The following is a 14,564-nucleotide window of genomic DNA, read 5'->3' as shown; positions in this document are numbered from 1 at the left end:
GTAAGCAACTAATTGTACGTACGAATCATGCGCCAGCATCTAAGTTTTTCTCCCTGCTCATATAATGCACACGTGGTATTTTCTACGAGATGTACGTCACTTTGGAGGAAAGCATCTGCTAATGAATACATATAAATGTTACGTAACCCAGCCGTGTAGTTGGCAACAGCAACACGCCGGTCCTAAGCCTGGATAAATGGGGAGGGGTGGAGAAAGCCATGGCAAACTACTCCACTATGTTTGACAAAATACTTTATGGATCACAACCAAATTTCGAACTATGGTGTCGGAGGCGGATGCTGCGCGTGCCATGGACATCCAAGGTCACAAACAAGACGATCCTAGAGCGAGTCAAAACAAAGATATCGCCGGAGGGCAAAATCACCAAGCAGCGGCTCCTATACTTTGGTCATATCATGTGAGCTAATTCCTTGGAAACAACATTAATGCTTGGCATAGTAAGTAGGATGAGAAGAAGAGGATATCCAAGAACACGCTGGCTGGACATCATTAAGGCCGACACGAACACGCCCTTGAAAGAATTGAAAGACATGGTCAAAAATCGTCAAGCACAGAGAATGATGATCCATAAAGTGACCGAAAAGCCGGCCTCGACTGAACGGTTAAATCATCATCAAATGTAACGTATCAGCTGAGGCCTTTGTCCAAAGCGGCGTACAGGAGAATGCATATCTTACTGTATCAGTTCAGAGTACTACAGCACAAGGGGGGTGGTCTGAACCCGGGAGTCATGCGGTGTGGCAGCTCTAATGACCGGACCCCTTGATATGAAACTGAACCCAAAATACAGTAAGACGCACACACTGTCTGAAACCGCTTGTCCCGAGTGGGGTCACGGTGAACCGGAGCCTAACCCGGCAACACAGGGTGTAAGAGGGAACTTATGAAATCAGGAGTTCATTATAATATAGCATCTCATACCACTCAAGGGTGCCCCCTAAGACTCGGACTTGGGACTGGACTCTAACTAGTTATTTGAAATGGACAGTTGTGAAAATAGTGCAGCGTAAACAGTGCTGTGCTGCTGTTGGCCCCCGCAGAAGAGCAAAGCTCTATAGGACCTTAGGACCTGGCAGGCTGTACCCCCCTCCCCCGGTGCCTCGCCTCCTATTGAACTTCTCATCCCCAACACCACCCTCATCACTCTCGCTACCATCTACATCACAAGGAAATTAAGTCATCAATGAAGGATTAAGCTGTGGAATTTTCCACACACACGTACATTTACATGTATTTATTTAGGAGATGCTTTTTCTCCAAAGCGACATACATCTCACAGAAAATACAATTTGTGCATTACATTAGGAGAGAGAGAGGAAAGTCAACACCTTAAAAGAGCTTCATTTTTTAATAGTATATTTTGTGATCTTTTGAAATCTGAATTGCAATAGCTATAGATGGGATATGTCATATGTCATATGTTCTGTAATGTTTTTTTCCTGTAATTTTTGCTTTATCTTAAATCTGCTCCACATGTCCAATATGGAATAAACATACAGCTTGTTACATTTTATCTATTAGAATATCTCTTAAAAACAGCACAGTTATATGCAGCTTTCAAGAACATTTCATGTAGATCTTTTCGTATGTGAGCATTACAGATGTTGTGTGTGTTGATATCACAGAAAATGATGCCTGTTCAACATTTTATAGGTGGATTTTTCATCAAAGTGGAATCCACAACCAGTGCACAAGGCATAGTGCCCATATACATTACTTGATTCTAAATTAAATGTTGACTTCAAAATAAATATACACTTACTCAGATTAACATAATTTCCCTTGTGGGATCAATAAAGTATATCTATCTATCTATCTATGACTCCAGAATTTAAAGTCTTGATGGCATAAATAAACAAACATGTATTTTTTTTAAGATACCCAAAAGTTCTTGGCCTAAAGTCTGCCTGAAACTGCCTGTCCCATGTAGGGTCGTGGGGAGCCGGGGCCTAACCCGGCAATACAGGGCGTTAGGCTAGAGGGGGAGGGGACACACCCAGGATGGGACGCCAGTTCATCATAAGGCACCCCAAGCGGGGACTCGAAGCCCATAGTTACCAGAGAGCAGGACGCAGTCAAACCCACTGCACCACCGCGTAGGGCTAAAGTGATCACTTTATTTACAACATCCTTGTTAATGCTCAGGCCTTAAGGGGAACTGAATCTGAAAAGATAAGTAGTTATATATCAGAGGTATCATAAATGAAAATGAATCCCTCATCATCCAGTAACTCCGCAGAAGGAAAATGATGGTATTTGGCCAGTTTTCATCAAATCTACAGAGATCTACATGTTCTACAGTAAACAGTGATCATTTTATAGACAATCTGTGAAAGTCCAGGCTGATAAAAAAAAAAACACAAAATTAACCTTTGTATTTTCCAACACAAAATTTTCATTGGACTTCTGAAAGCCTTCTGCAGTAAACAGTATATAACGGAGGATAGAGTTCAAGCAACAAAGGCACACGTAAGATTTGTCATCATCATCATCATCATAAACTGAGTCATGTACAATAAACCTTCATAACTAATCAAGCATCTGTAATGGCAACATCCACTCTCCTAGGTCAGTGTTTAAGTGTGTCAAATTGCAGTCTTTATTATACACAGTTATGATAAAACTTTAAGGCTGGTTTGTTCGCTGCGGTGGGGCAGCTCTTCGCTAAGTGAAACACAGGTGTACAGTCGGCCTGCAGGGCGCCACATTTCCATATGAGCATCCCCCACAAAGGCACAGGTGTATTTATGTGCATCAATATTATTTTTAAAAATACATCAATATTTTAAAAGCATCAATATTGTTTTGAAATGCTCAGAAGTCCATAGTAGCACTGGTCAGGACACCAGGCAAACACAACACAGCTTACAACTACTGACTACCATTTAAGAGAAAATTGGTAGTGACTGAGGGAGATGGACTTCTATATCTGGAAGTTTTGCAGTTTTTTAAAAAATGTAGGGGAATTCAAAATGATGCCATCTGGTAATAAAGTAAACAAGGGCTTGCTGCAGCAGACAACGCCTCTGGTAAAGCACTACAATCTATCCCGAAACGTGACTGCAGTGACATCAACACACTTTTAAATTAAGACAAGTTTTCAGCTAAAACCATGTAAAGAAACTATTTATTCCTTCAGCATAACTGACAGACAAATGTGAATACTGTCATATGGGATATAAAAGGAACCTGACCCTTGGGCTGAAGGAGAAATCGTTATATTTTTGAATATCGAAGATGTACTGTGACTAAGACAAGCTAGTGTGGTCTCAGGGCAGCCAGTGATGAGAACATGACGCTGGTGCTGGGCGCGAGTTTGAAGGCAACGTCCTCACTGGGGGACAGTTAGCAGATGACACACGAACTGCTGTTGGAGTCACTGACAGTGGAGCTGGAGTAACTTGAATATGTAGATGAGTATGAAGCTGGTGCTGGGGCAGCAGGCCTCGGGGCAGGCCTTGACACGGGAGGCACATATGTATATGGATGTGGGGAAGCAACATGATCCTCGTAGTACTGGATGAGGTATTCGGGGTACACCTGATGCTTCTCGAACACCACAAATATGGACGGGTTGTAGACGTCATCCACACAGCTGTCGTAGAAGTTGACGTCTCCGCCATCCTTGGAGGGTGGTCGGACGTAGCTGGAGCACCCTTTGGTGTAGTCGCCCACCAGCACGCGACACACAAACATCGTTCGCATTCCCGAACTGCCCGTGTAGCTGTGAGAGTACTTGGCATCCCGAGCAAAGTAACTGCCTGAAAACATGAACATCAAAAAACAGGAGTATGAATTAAGCACTGGTAGACAGGGCTACGTTTTTAGCAATGGATCAATAAATGCAGATAGTAACACCACCAAAAAAATATGAAATCTGATTAGAATTGTTTACAGTTCAGAGTTCCAATACTAAATTTATGCAAATGCTACATCTCTCAAATGATCAGGAATGATCTGAAAAGAAAAAAAAAAATCTGAGAATGTCATATTCTATGTTTCAGTGAAAAGCACCCACAGTCCATCCATCCATCCATCTTCCTCCGCTTTTATCCGGGGCCGGGTCGCGGGGGCAGCAGTCCGAGCAGAGTACTCCAGACCTCCCTCTCCCCGCACACCTCCTCCAGTTCCTCTGGGGGAACCCCAAGGCGTTCCCAGGCCAGCCGGGAGACATAGTCTCTCCAACGTGTCCTGGGTCTGCCCCGAGGCCTCCTCCCAGTGGGACAAGCCCGGAGCACCTCCCCAGGGAGGCGTCCAGGAGGCATCCGGAACAGATGCCCGAGCCACCTCAACTGGCTCCTCTCGATGCGGAGGAGCAGCGGCTCTACTCCGAGCTCCTCCCGGGTGACCGAGCTCCTCACCCTATCCATAAGGGTGCGCCCAGCCACTCTGCGGAGGAAACTCATTTCTGCCGCTTGTATCCGCGATCTCATTCTTTCGGTCATGATCCAGAGTTCATGACCATAGGTGAGGGTAGGAACGTAGATCGACCGGTAAATTGAGAGCTTCGCCTTACGACTCAGCTCCCTCTTCACCACAACAGACCGGTACAATGACCGCATTACTGCGGACGCCGCACCGATCCGTCTGTCGACCTGCCGCTCCATTTTTCCCTCACTCGTGAACAAGACCCCAAGATACTTAAACTCCTCCACTTGAGGGAGCAACTCCCCCCTAACCCGGAGGGAGCAATCCACCTTTTTCCGACTGAGAACCATGGCCTCGGATTTGGAGGTGCTGATTCTCATCCCCGCCGCTTCGCACTCGGCTGCAAACCTCCCCAGTGCACGCTGCAAGTCTTGACTTGATGAAGCCAACAGGACCACATCGTCCGCAAAAAGCAGAGACGAGATCTCGCGGCCACCAAAACAGACACCCTCCGTTCCCTGACTGCGCCTAGAAATTCTGTCCATAAAAATAATGAACAGAATCGGTGACAAAGGGCAGCCCTGGCGGAGTCCAACATGCACCGGGAACAGGTCTGACTTACTGCCGGCAATGCGAACCAAGCTCCTGCTCCGGTCATACAGGGAACGAACAGCCCGTAGCAACGAGCCCCGAACCCCATAATCCCTAAGCACCCCCCACAGGATGCCACGAGGGACACGGTCGAATGCCTTCTCCAGGTCCACAAAACACATATGGACTGGTTGGGCAAACTCCCACGAACCCTCCAACACCCTAGTGAGGGTATAGAGCTGGTCCAGTGTTCCACGGCCAGGGCGAAAACCGCATTGCTCCTCCTGAATCCGAGGTTCGACTATCGGTCGGATTCTCCTCTCCAGTACCCTGGCATAGACTTTCCCAGGGAGGCTAAGGAGTGTGATCCCCCTGTAGTTGGAACACAATCTCCGGTCCCCCTTCTTAAAAAGAGGGACCACCACCCCGGTCTGCCAGTCCAGAGGCACCGTTCCCGAACTCCACGCGATGCTGCAGAGGCGTGTCAGCCAAGACAGCCCCACAACATCCAGAGACTTGAGAAACTCGGGGCGGATCTCATCCACCCCCGGAGCCTTGCCACCGAGGAGTTTTTTGACTACCTCAGCAACTTCAGCCAGGGTAATGGACGAGTCCCCCTCCGAGTCCCCAGCCTCAGCTTCCTCTACGGAAGGCGTGTCGGAGGGATTGAGGAGATCCTCAAAGTACTCCTTCCACCGCCCGAGAACATCCTCAGCTGAGGTCAGCAGCGCACCACTTCCACTGTAAACAGTGTTCGTGGAACACCGCTTCCCCCCTCTGAGTCGCCGGACGGTTTGCCAGAATCTCTTTGAGGCCGACCGAAAGTCTTCCTCCATGGCCTCACCGAACTCCTCCCAAGCCCGAGTTTTTGCCGCGGCGACTGCCAGAGCCACGCTCCGTTTGGCCCGTCGGTACCTGTCAGCTGCTTCAGGAGTCCCATGAGCCAGCCAGGCCCGATAGAACTCCTTCTTCAGCTTGACGGCATCCCTTACTTCCGGTGTCCACCACCGTGTTCGGGGATTGCCGCCGCGACAGGCACCGGAGACCTTATGGCCGCAGCTCCGAACAGCCGCACCGACAATGGAGGAGCGGAACATAGTCCATTCAGACTCAATGTCCCCCACCTCCCTCGGGACCTGGTTGAAGCTCTGTCGGAGGTGGGAGTTGAAGACCTCTCTGACAGGGGAAGCACCCACAGTATGAGCACAAATTCCTGACAGAAGATCACCTCCAAGCGTACTAGTTACTGAAAAGGGATTTACAGACCTTTCCCGAAGGCAGTCCCGTGTGTCCCGCAGATGCGCCAGTCAAAGTTCTGCAGGCAAATGGCATCAACGTGCTTTGAGTCTGTTCCATGGAAGAGCAGCTTCTCCACTGCTTTGCTACCTTTGCTCTTCTCCATTTGATCCCTTTGCCTGAAAAAGACCATCATGCAACGAAAAACACCAGCGTTTAAATAACAACCCAGTCAGACTTGTTACAGAAAATTAATATGAGAAATATGTACTTAATGATTTTTTGAAAATTCCCATTGTAGTTGGTTCATGAGTATTTAAGAATTTAACTGAAGAAATAGATTAATTACAGAGTCAGTGCAAGTGTGTCAGTATTGAGTAGAAGGAAGAAGAAACTGACCACTGGAACACCTCCCATAAGGCCCTGTTCTGAACCCTTTCAATGAGGCGCACGCTGAAGCCCAACATAGTCTTCCGGAACAGACCCAGGATATCCTTGTATTCACTCATAAAGTTACTCAGAGTCACCTTCTGTATGGGGGACACAACAACACAACATGCAAGGAGTTAGTAAAGTTTATGGCCACGACTTAAAAATCTGATTGTTGTGTTTCACACACACTGGTCCACGAAGCTTCAGAGTTATTGGAGCAGTGTGATGTACTGCCTACAGAATACGCTCAATGTATATACTCAGTGGGTCATTTCTGCTCAGTGAGACACCAAAACATTACCTTGTACCCTGTTTCTGGCACCAGAGACTTATCCCAATGCTCTGGTAAAGCTTTGAAATTAGATTGCTTGTTGAATATTCTTTTGCTAAAGTAGAGACAAAAAATAAATAAATAAATAAAAATGCATCAGTCCAGTTCTTAAATAAAACCTTTGAGAGGAACTCAGACATTCGTACTTGTATACTGCTCAAATTATAAACGCATTGGGAAAAAGGGAACTGTTCGCAAAATGATTTGTTTAGAAATCCTGTCTTCTACCATCAAGCCAAATTGAATAAAAGCTCAGAAATACAGGCGTCCCTCCATTTAATCTCTGTTTAGGTTCAGTAAAAACCTCAGATAAAGCTATAATAAATTTATTTTAAATTTATAGTATCACTAAGATAATAGAGACAAGAGCTATAAGCACTAGCCAAACTGTAAACTTTGATACCTCCTTTCTATTAACCACAGATTTCAGGATAACAAGAACGAAACGAGCAGAGAAACCCACAGTTAGTGTTACATTTAACAGAAAATGTTCCCCGAGTACAAGTTTCAGTAAATCCATGGATGACCTTACAAAAGATAATGACAGAGTACAGGCCCATCTAAACTTCACATGTAAAAGTAGTAAATACGTAACCCGCAGTCTGGAATTACCTTGTTTTGATCTTCTGTACTTCTGCTGACGAAACAAAGACGGGTCGTCTTCTTACAAGTTTTTTAGTACTGTATCTTATATTTGTTTGGATCATATCTGCAAAGTGAAAGGAAAAATAAACACTTTCATCACTTGAATGCTCGTATAGCACTTACTGTAAGAGTGGAACATATGAAAAAATTAAGGATTCATACAGACAGAAGTGGTGGTGGAACTAATATTGCAATGTAGAGTGATGACAACAGGTTTATGGGAAATGAGGTACCTTGGAAACTGAGCTCATAGGTCTGCGAGCCTGCTGTGAAGCGCACGACTGCCCCGCTGTCCTCCTGGTACCGACGCTCCAGGTCTTCACTGCTGATGGAAGAAGCACTGTGGCCTTCATTCTAAACATGCAAAGGAAACACACAGCTAAGCAAGGAGCACTGGAATAGCCAGGGCTGGTCCTCAATGGTGCTCATCACCTACCGATGATGCATACTGGATCCAGGCCCCAAACTCATCCTCCCAGTACCAGGCCCACTCCATGGTCAGGATGAAGTTGGGCTGGAGCACAGAGGACACGGTGGAGAGCCGCCTCACTTGGTGCATTCCTTGTGTCATCGTGTCGAAACACACGGGCTCCACTCCCTGACTACAAACAACAAATGGGCAACAAAGTTTATCTTTCACGTGGATCTTTGCTCAAGGGTATGAGAACAGGACTAGAGCAGTCTCTCAGCATTTGCCCAGTAATGACCACAAGCAAGAGAGTTTCCCTAAACTAACACCGCACTGTGCAGGACCGGTTCTATGTCACACAACAGGCCTAAATGCTCAACTTGTCACCTGTACTCTTCATATACAGGCCCATAAAAACAAATGAATATGGAAAAACCTTGACAGCATGCCGTCATTCTGGACGAACCTGTGCGTGTTTGCGGGGTCACAGAAGGCCTTCTCGACCTCCTCACTGTCTGTAAGCAGTGCCCAGCCCTGATTGCGCTTCACCTCCCACTTGTAGGGCAAGCGGAAATGCTCCTTCCTACAATGGGCTTCAGCACAAAGGACACACACTTCAAAAAGGACCTCATAACTGTCCCCTCATACACTTTCAGATAAAATTTTGGGTGAATTTTGCAAAGAAAAAAATAAAATATTCTTTTTAAAATAGTTATTTAAAGAAATGTTTTGCTGTTTTGATATTTGTTTTCTGAAAATCCCTGTAAACCCAAGCTGTAAACAGTGTAGAAGAAAGTTCAGTGAAGGTGAGACTACACTGCTATACTATTTTGGTTGTGTTTTAATTCAAAAGGTGGGTGCAGAAATACAGACATCAGAAGCAAACAGGTAGTAAGCAAAAAATAGAGTTAAAAAGAAATTATTTGGAAAAAGCTCATATCTTCCATAACTTCCAGCTCATTAGTTAAATTTATATGAGCATAAAATTCTATGCTGCATAGAATTAACTTTAAACTTTTCATTTCTTCTCCATTTTGTATGTTGTTAATTACTAACTGATGCCAAAAAGAATTTTATTCAGACCAATTTTACAAATAAAATGTAGGAAAAATATAGGTAGATAGATGCATAAGAGTGCTATTGAGAGAGACATGCACCAAAGCAGAGACAGAGGACCCTGGAATAAACAGTATTTATAAAATATACTGAACAAGCAATGTTTAGCGGTCATGTTTCACTGTTTAGACTGAAAGATGTTCTTACCTCCATGCTTACATCCTCCTTTGACAAAGTAAATGCAGATCTCAGTCTTCTCTGTGACAAAAGAGACACTGTTTTAGGCAGCGATACAGAAATGTAACATCTCAGTACCACAGAGTCATCGTGCCCTCATCTGTGCACACACCATTTTGAGAACAATGTGAGATACGCAGAAAACCCATGTTACCTGGTCTTGTCCTGGGACCACTACCCGGCTGGCCATCACTTTTCTTCATGGCCTGGATGTTCTGGTACACGGAGAACATGGAGGCCATGAGCTTGTTGGGTATGCCGCGCTCTCTCAGGGTATTCAGAGGGTGGGGTTCAAAAAAGTCGTGAGCTCGGGGACAATCTGCCCCTGCCCCGCAGGTCCCTCGGATGTACTTGTCGCAGATGTGGAGCCTCCGGCAGTTTTCCTGCTCAGGGCAGCGTCCGAATTGCCCGGAGCCCTCGTTGTACGAGACACACACCTGATAAGACAGAAGGATGTGGATTTCACTTGGGTTCCTTCTACACAGTCCTGCTCCACACAGTCTGATCTCAAACAGCAAATCCTTTGTATCACATTACACTGTAAACAGACAGGCCATGCAACCAACCTTTTACTACAGTTATTTGAGTGCCTCTGTGCTGCACAGAGAAGAGCCTCCTGTGGGAGCTGAGCTACTGACCACCCGGTTACTTACAGGAGGCAATAGAGTGCTGTCATTCTGGAGCAGCAGTGTGCACAGTTCCTCTCTTTCCAGGTCCTGGAGGTCGTGGCTCCGAAGCACTGCAGCATTGTGCTCCGAATTCAGGTCGTGGCAGAAGCGGCACCTGCGCCTGGTCGCGAGAGAGCATGAGTCACATGAGGATTTAAACATCTCAATGTTCACAGCAAGTTCTGGTAGACAGCAAACCGGAGAAGGACATGAGAAATCTGTGACTCTCAGTGAAAAGGCCTCATGATGATGACAACGATGAAAACCATGCTGATACACAACATCGCCTATCAAAGCTGTGCTAAACTACCAAACTGTTTCACTTGCTCCAACATTTTTCAGGTCTAACTGGTTTTTTGAACTCACTCTGTTAATTGTGGGACTGTTCAACTTGGGTTTAATTACTGTTACTGAAATAATGTGTTCATGGAACAGGAAAAGTTGCCCCTGATAACTACTAAGTGGGCAAAGATACACGGCCATCAGTAAAATGAGCAAACCGACTTAGCAGTATGTGTGGCTGTAGTAATCGACACAATCAAAAGGTTGGTACAACATCCACACCCACTGATTTATTTATAGGGTTGATCCTATAAAAATGTCAAACAGAGTTATTTCAAATTTAAAAAAATCTTTGCAACGTTTTGTATTTTGACATTTTTATTAACAACAAAATTAAAACTAATCTAAGTAAAATATTTACTGTACATAAACTAATGTTCAGCGTAAACATTATTTCAATTAGCGATACTGATTTTCATTATTACTAAAAACCTACAATACACTTAACATGTCAGTAGGTCAAGGCTTTACTGCAATTTTTAAATTCTCAGCCCCCTTGGAGGGCGAAAAAAGTAGGACAAAAAAAGCCGGTACAACGTCCACCAGCAGGTGTCGCTCCAGCGCCATAGTAACTGTAACGCTCCTGCCGTGACATTTTCCTGGGGAAGTTTCTCATAGCAAATTTTATTAACGCTGTAATAATTATATCCACATATTAACAATACATCGATTTACAAAAACGTTCGTCAAAAGTTAGCTAGACAGCTAACGGAAGTTTGCTGTTTGTCTAAATTTGCTTCAAGACCTAGAAACTCCGGACGAGCTAAAAAAAAAAAAAAAAAGTTAACGTTAGCTAAAGGCTAAAAGCATAAACAGACATGAAGTTGAAGCCTATGTTTATCGAAATAAAAAATACTACAGTAATAATTATACACGATATATTTTAAGCTGTTGATGAGCAGTGAGTATTTTATTTACTCAGCTTCAAGAACTGAACAGTCGCGTTCAATTTTTACTGAAGGTTCGTGTAAATTTTCATGTAAGAGTTTTTTCTATTCATAAAAGACATGACGAAGCTTTATTATTTCGTCACTTGACACACTTGAATGAACGAGTTTTACGTCAGGAAAAAAGAACCATTTCTGTATAATAACGTTTACGGCCGGCGGTTACAAGCGGACCACGACAGGCCCGCGCGCCGGCTAACAGCGCACCGGCTAACAGCGCGCCGCACTTAAAGAGACAGCGTAGCTTCAGGCGTCGTTGTAAGACGCGGCACTCTGTCTGTACCACTCTATACTATATTGTTATGTCCACGGCACCTTCCTCTGCTGTTCCTGCAATCCCCGTACAGGTAGAATTTACACAGGTGTAGATTGTTGCACGAGTCACAGTCTCTGGCTTTGCAGAGTTTCACTCTGGTTCTCGCGATCGCCACTGTCTTCCCGCTGAGGACCGCGATGTGAAATTTCTCCGATGCGCCGTTTAAGTTCAGAACATTGAATCCGCTGTTGACGAGCAAATCGTCGCAATCCATCGCACCGCGATTGGCACAGAGCACTTTGATGATAACAGCTGACTCCATCGTTCGGGAAGCGTCGGTCTGCCACTGTGCCTCTCGCAATACAGAAATAAACAAACACCGTCGTCCAATCAGGTTCGTTTATAGGGAGAATCGAAACCAAAAACGGTTTCGGCTGCCGTATGACGTCATGACGTTTCCGAACGTACCTTGACTGCACTGTGCAGCTCCACTGAGTTCAGCTGACGACGATGCTTTCGGTCCCCCCAAAATTCCTCACATGTCGTTTACGCCATACAGTGGCTGCTACGTCTGCGGTGACGTAGGGAATGGCCTTAACCCACGTGCTCCTGTTTCCACACTGTAAACAACATACATTTACCTTTATTCATTTCACTAAAGCGACTTACAATCATGTTAAGGTCGCAATTATTATAGGCTTACAATCATTTACTCATTTAAACAGCTGGGTAATTTTACCGGAGCAATTCAGGGGAAGTACCTTGCTCAAGGCCCTTGTCAAGGGTACTACACTACAACCAGAGGTGGGGATCGAACCTTGCGACCCTTTGGGTTCAAAAGGCAGTACCTGTAACCACTACGCTACCAGCTGTCACACTGCAGTTGTATTTTTAGAGCAGTTCAACGATCAAGCAATATTTCAGCCTCACACCAGACAACAGTTTACCACATCACCAAAATTTATCTTGGTTGAAGCATGACTTTACATTTACATGTATTAATTTAGCAGACGTCCGAAGCGACGTATACCTCAGCAAAAGTACAATTTATGCATTACATCAAGAGAAAGAGACATAGCTGCAGACATGTGACTCAAGTAAACCTAGTTTGTTACCTACCACTTGCTGCACCGAGGTTCATCATTCAAGTAGGTGCATAAGACACAGAATAGACAAAACCTGAAACCCTCCTACCATTTTTTTTAATATTATAAGATACACAAGCAAGCAAAAACAATGCCGGAGTAGTGGCTGAATAAAGGCTTTATCTGGTGATGCTCATGAAGTTACGGTGCATGACATTTACACCTTACATGAGCTGGGGAGATCTCGGGCGAAATGGGTCCAGAAAAGGTGAATTTTCAGACCCTTCTTGAATATAGACAGAGTTTTGAGACATCTTTGGATTTTTGTGCTCAAGGAGTGGATATCTAATTAAAGTTTACTTTGATCTGTTATTTACATGTACATTTAGTCATTTAGCAGATGCTTTACTCCAAAGAAAAATCCATCTAAATCTCAGAGAAAAATACAATGAGTGCCTTACATAAACATGTGTGTGAAAAGCATTTGGTTTTCTTTGGGTAAAAGGGGCCACATACTACAGCATAAATTAGCTTCGCCTTTTACTGACGACTCCAACCAGTAGATGGAAGCAACTACCCACAGACGTCTTATACCAAGCAGCCTGTAGCTTCCATCTGTGGAAATACAGTCTGTTGTGTATGAAATAAGCAACATTAACAATCTCACTCCAGACACCCTTGGTGAGCTGGTGATCCATTCTGATCCGTGGGAAAAGTTAAAAAAAAAAATTAAAAATCTCACTCAGAAAACAATTTCGCTCAACAGCAAGTGCTGATTAATTTTATGCGGTGCATCAGACCACGTACCAGTCTGCAGTGTTATATTTTAATGTGTACAGTATATACACAGTGGATGCCAGAAGTCGACACACCCGACTGATGCAAGGGTTGAAACCAAGAAAAATCATGTCTACCTTTTCCCACCATTAATAAGACCTTGTTACTGAGAACATTTATGTGAAAAATAAATTAATCCTTAGTAGGATAAATGTAAAAAAAAAGGTCAGTAAATTTTATACAGTACCTTTAAAAGGTTTACGGTGAGAAGATATGTAGAAAGAAACAGCCACTGGAAGAAACAAGAACAAATTCACAGCAAAATTCATGATAAAAATTACACAAATATCAAATTTAACATAACAAGAGAAAGTGTTAATACAAGGAGGGGGGTGTGGTGGCGCAGTGGGTTGGACCACAGTCCTGCTCTTCGGTGGGTCTGGGGTTCGAGTCCCGCTTGGGGTGCCTTGCGACGGACTGGCGTCCCGTCCTGGGTGTGTCCCCTCCCCCTCCAGCCTTACGCCCTGTGTTACCGGGTAGGCTCCGGTTCCCCGTGACCCCATATGGGACAAGCGGTTCTGAAAATGTGTGTGTGTGTGTGTGTGTGTGTGTGTGTGTGTGTGTGTGTGTGTGTGTGTGTGTGTTAATACAAATAATACAAAGATATATGATGATGCAGAGAGGGGGAACAAAGGACCACAAAAGTGTGTCACTGGAAAGCTAAACATGAGGGTCTTCGGTGTGGATTTAAAGGTGTTTAGAGTAGTACATTCCCTGATGGTACCGAGGAAGGTCAAGTAAGCTTGAATCCTGGGATTGGTCAGGACTCCAGCTGCTTAGGTGTGAACATCTGCAGCAACTTTCCGGTGAATTTGCAGGCCTCAGCGTGGAGGGCTGCGCAGCGGTCAACTCTGGGAAAGAGGAGTGTGTCAAATGTATGTCGGCAACAGAGAAACATGGTCAGTGGCGGTTGTGCCAGAACTTTTGACTTGCATATAGCAGCAACTGCATGGCGTTCATGAATGGTATGGTTGGGTTGCGTAAATACTGGTTCATGTGGATCACAGTAAGGAATGGCTGGTGTCCCAAACCTCAGGCTCCCGGTGAGGTCATCTTTAGGAAGAAGGTCAACGGTGAGGGGCCCATTGAATGCCAATGGTTGA

General features: G+C 44.8%; 1 protein-coding gene and 1 long non-coding RNA gene across 2 annotated transcripts; both read right to left on the bottom strand.

Moving 5' to 3' along the window:
• Positions 1-2,285: 2,285 nt before the first annotated feature.
• On the bottom strand, positions 2,286-11,935 carry LOC108942548 (protein mono-ADP-ribosyltransferase PARP12-like). The gene is made up of 12 exons (XM_018765963.2): positions 11,599-11,935; positions 9,980-10,115; positions 9,481-9,763; positions 9,297-9,347; positions 8,500-8,626; positions 8,061-8,226; positions 7,858-7,978; positions 7,592-7,688; positions 6,950-7,034; positions 6,616-6,746; positions 6,247-6,395; positions 2,286-3,782 (listed from the first exon to the last, which is right to left on the bottom strand). The coding sequence occupies exons 1-12, from the start codon at positions 11,859-11,861 to the stop codon at positions 3,367-3,369; spliced, it is 2,025 nt and encodes a 674-aa protein (XP_018621479.1). The 5' UTR covers positions 11,862-11,935; the 3' UTR covers positions 2,286-3,366.
• A 126-nt stretch (positions 11,936-12,061) lies between these two features.
• LOC114910608 (uncharacterized) lies at positions 12,062-14,394 on the bottom strand. Its single transcript, XR_003797721.1, has 3 exons — positions 14,186-14,394; positions 13,649-13,693; positions 12,062-12,159 (listed from the first exon to the last, which is right to left on the bottom strand). It is a non-coding gene; the product is annotated as an uncharacterized LOC114910608 (long non-coding RNA).
• Positions 14,395-14,564: the final 170 nt, after the last annotated feature.

The sequence above is a fragment of the Scleropages formosus genome, chromosome 5 (genome assembly GCF_900964775.1).
Source record: "Scleropages formosus chromosome 5, fSclFor1.1, whole genome shotgun sequence".
Lineage (NCBI taxonomy): Eukaryota > Metazoa > Chordata > Actinopteri > Osteoglossiformes > Osteoglossidae > Scleropages > Scleropages formosus.
Note: the sequence above shows the minus strand (reverse complement) of the source record. Positions and strands in the feature narration are given on the sequence as shown.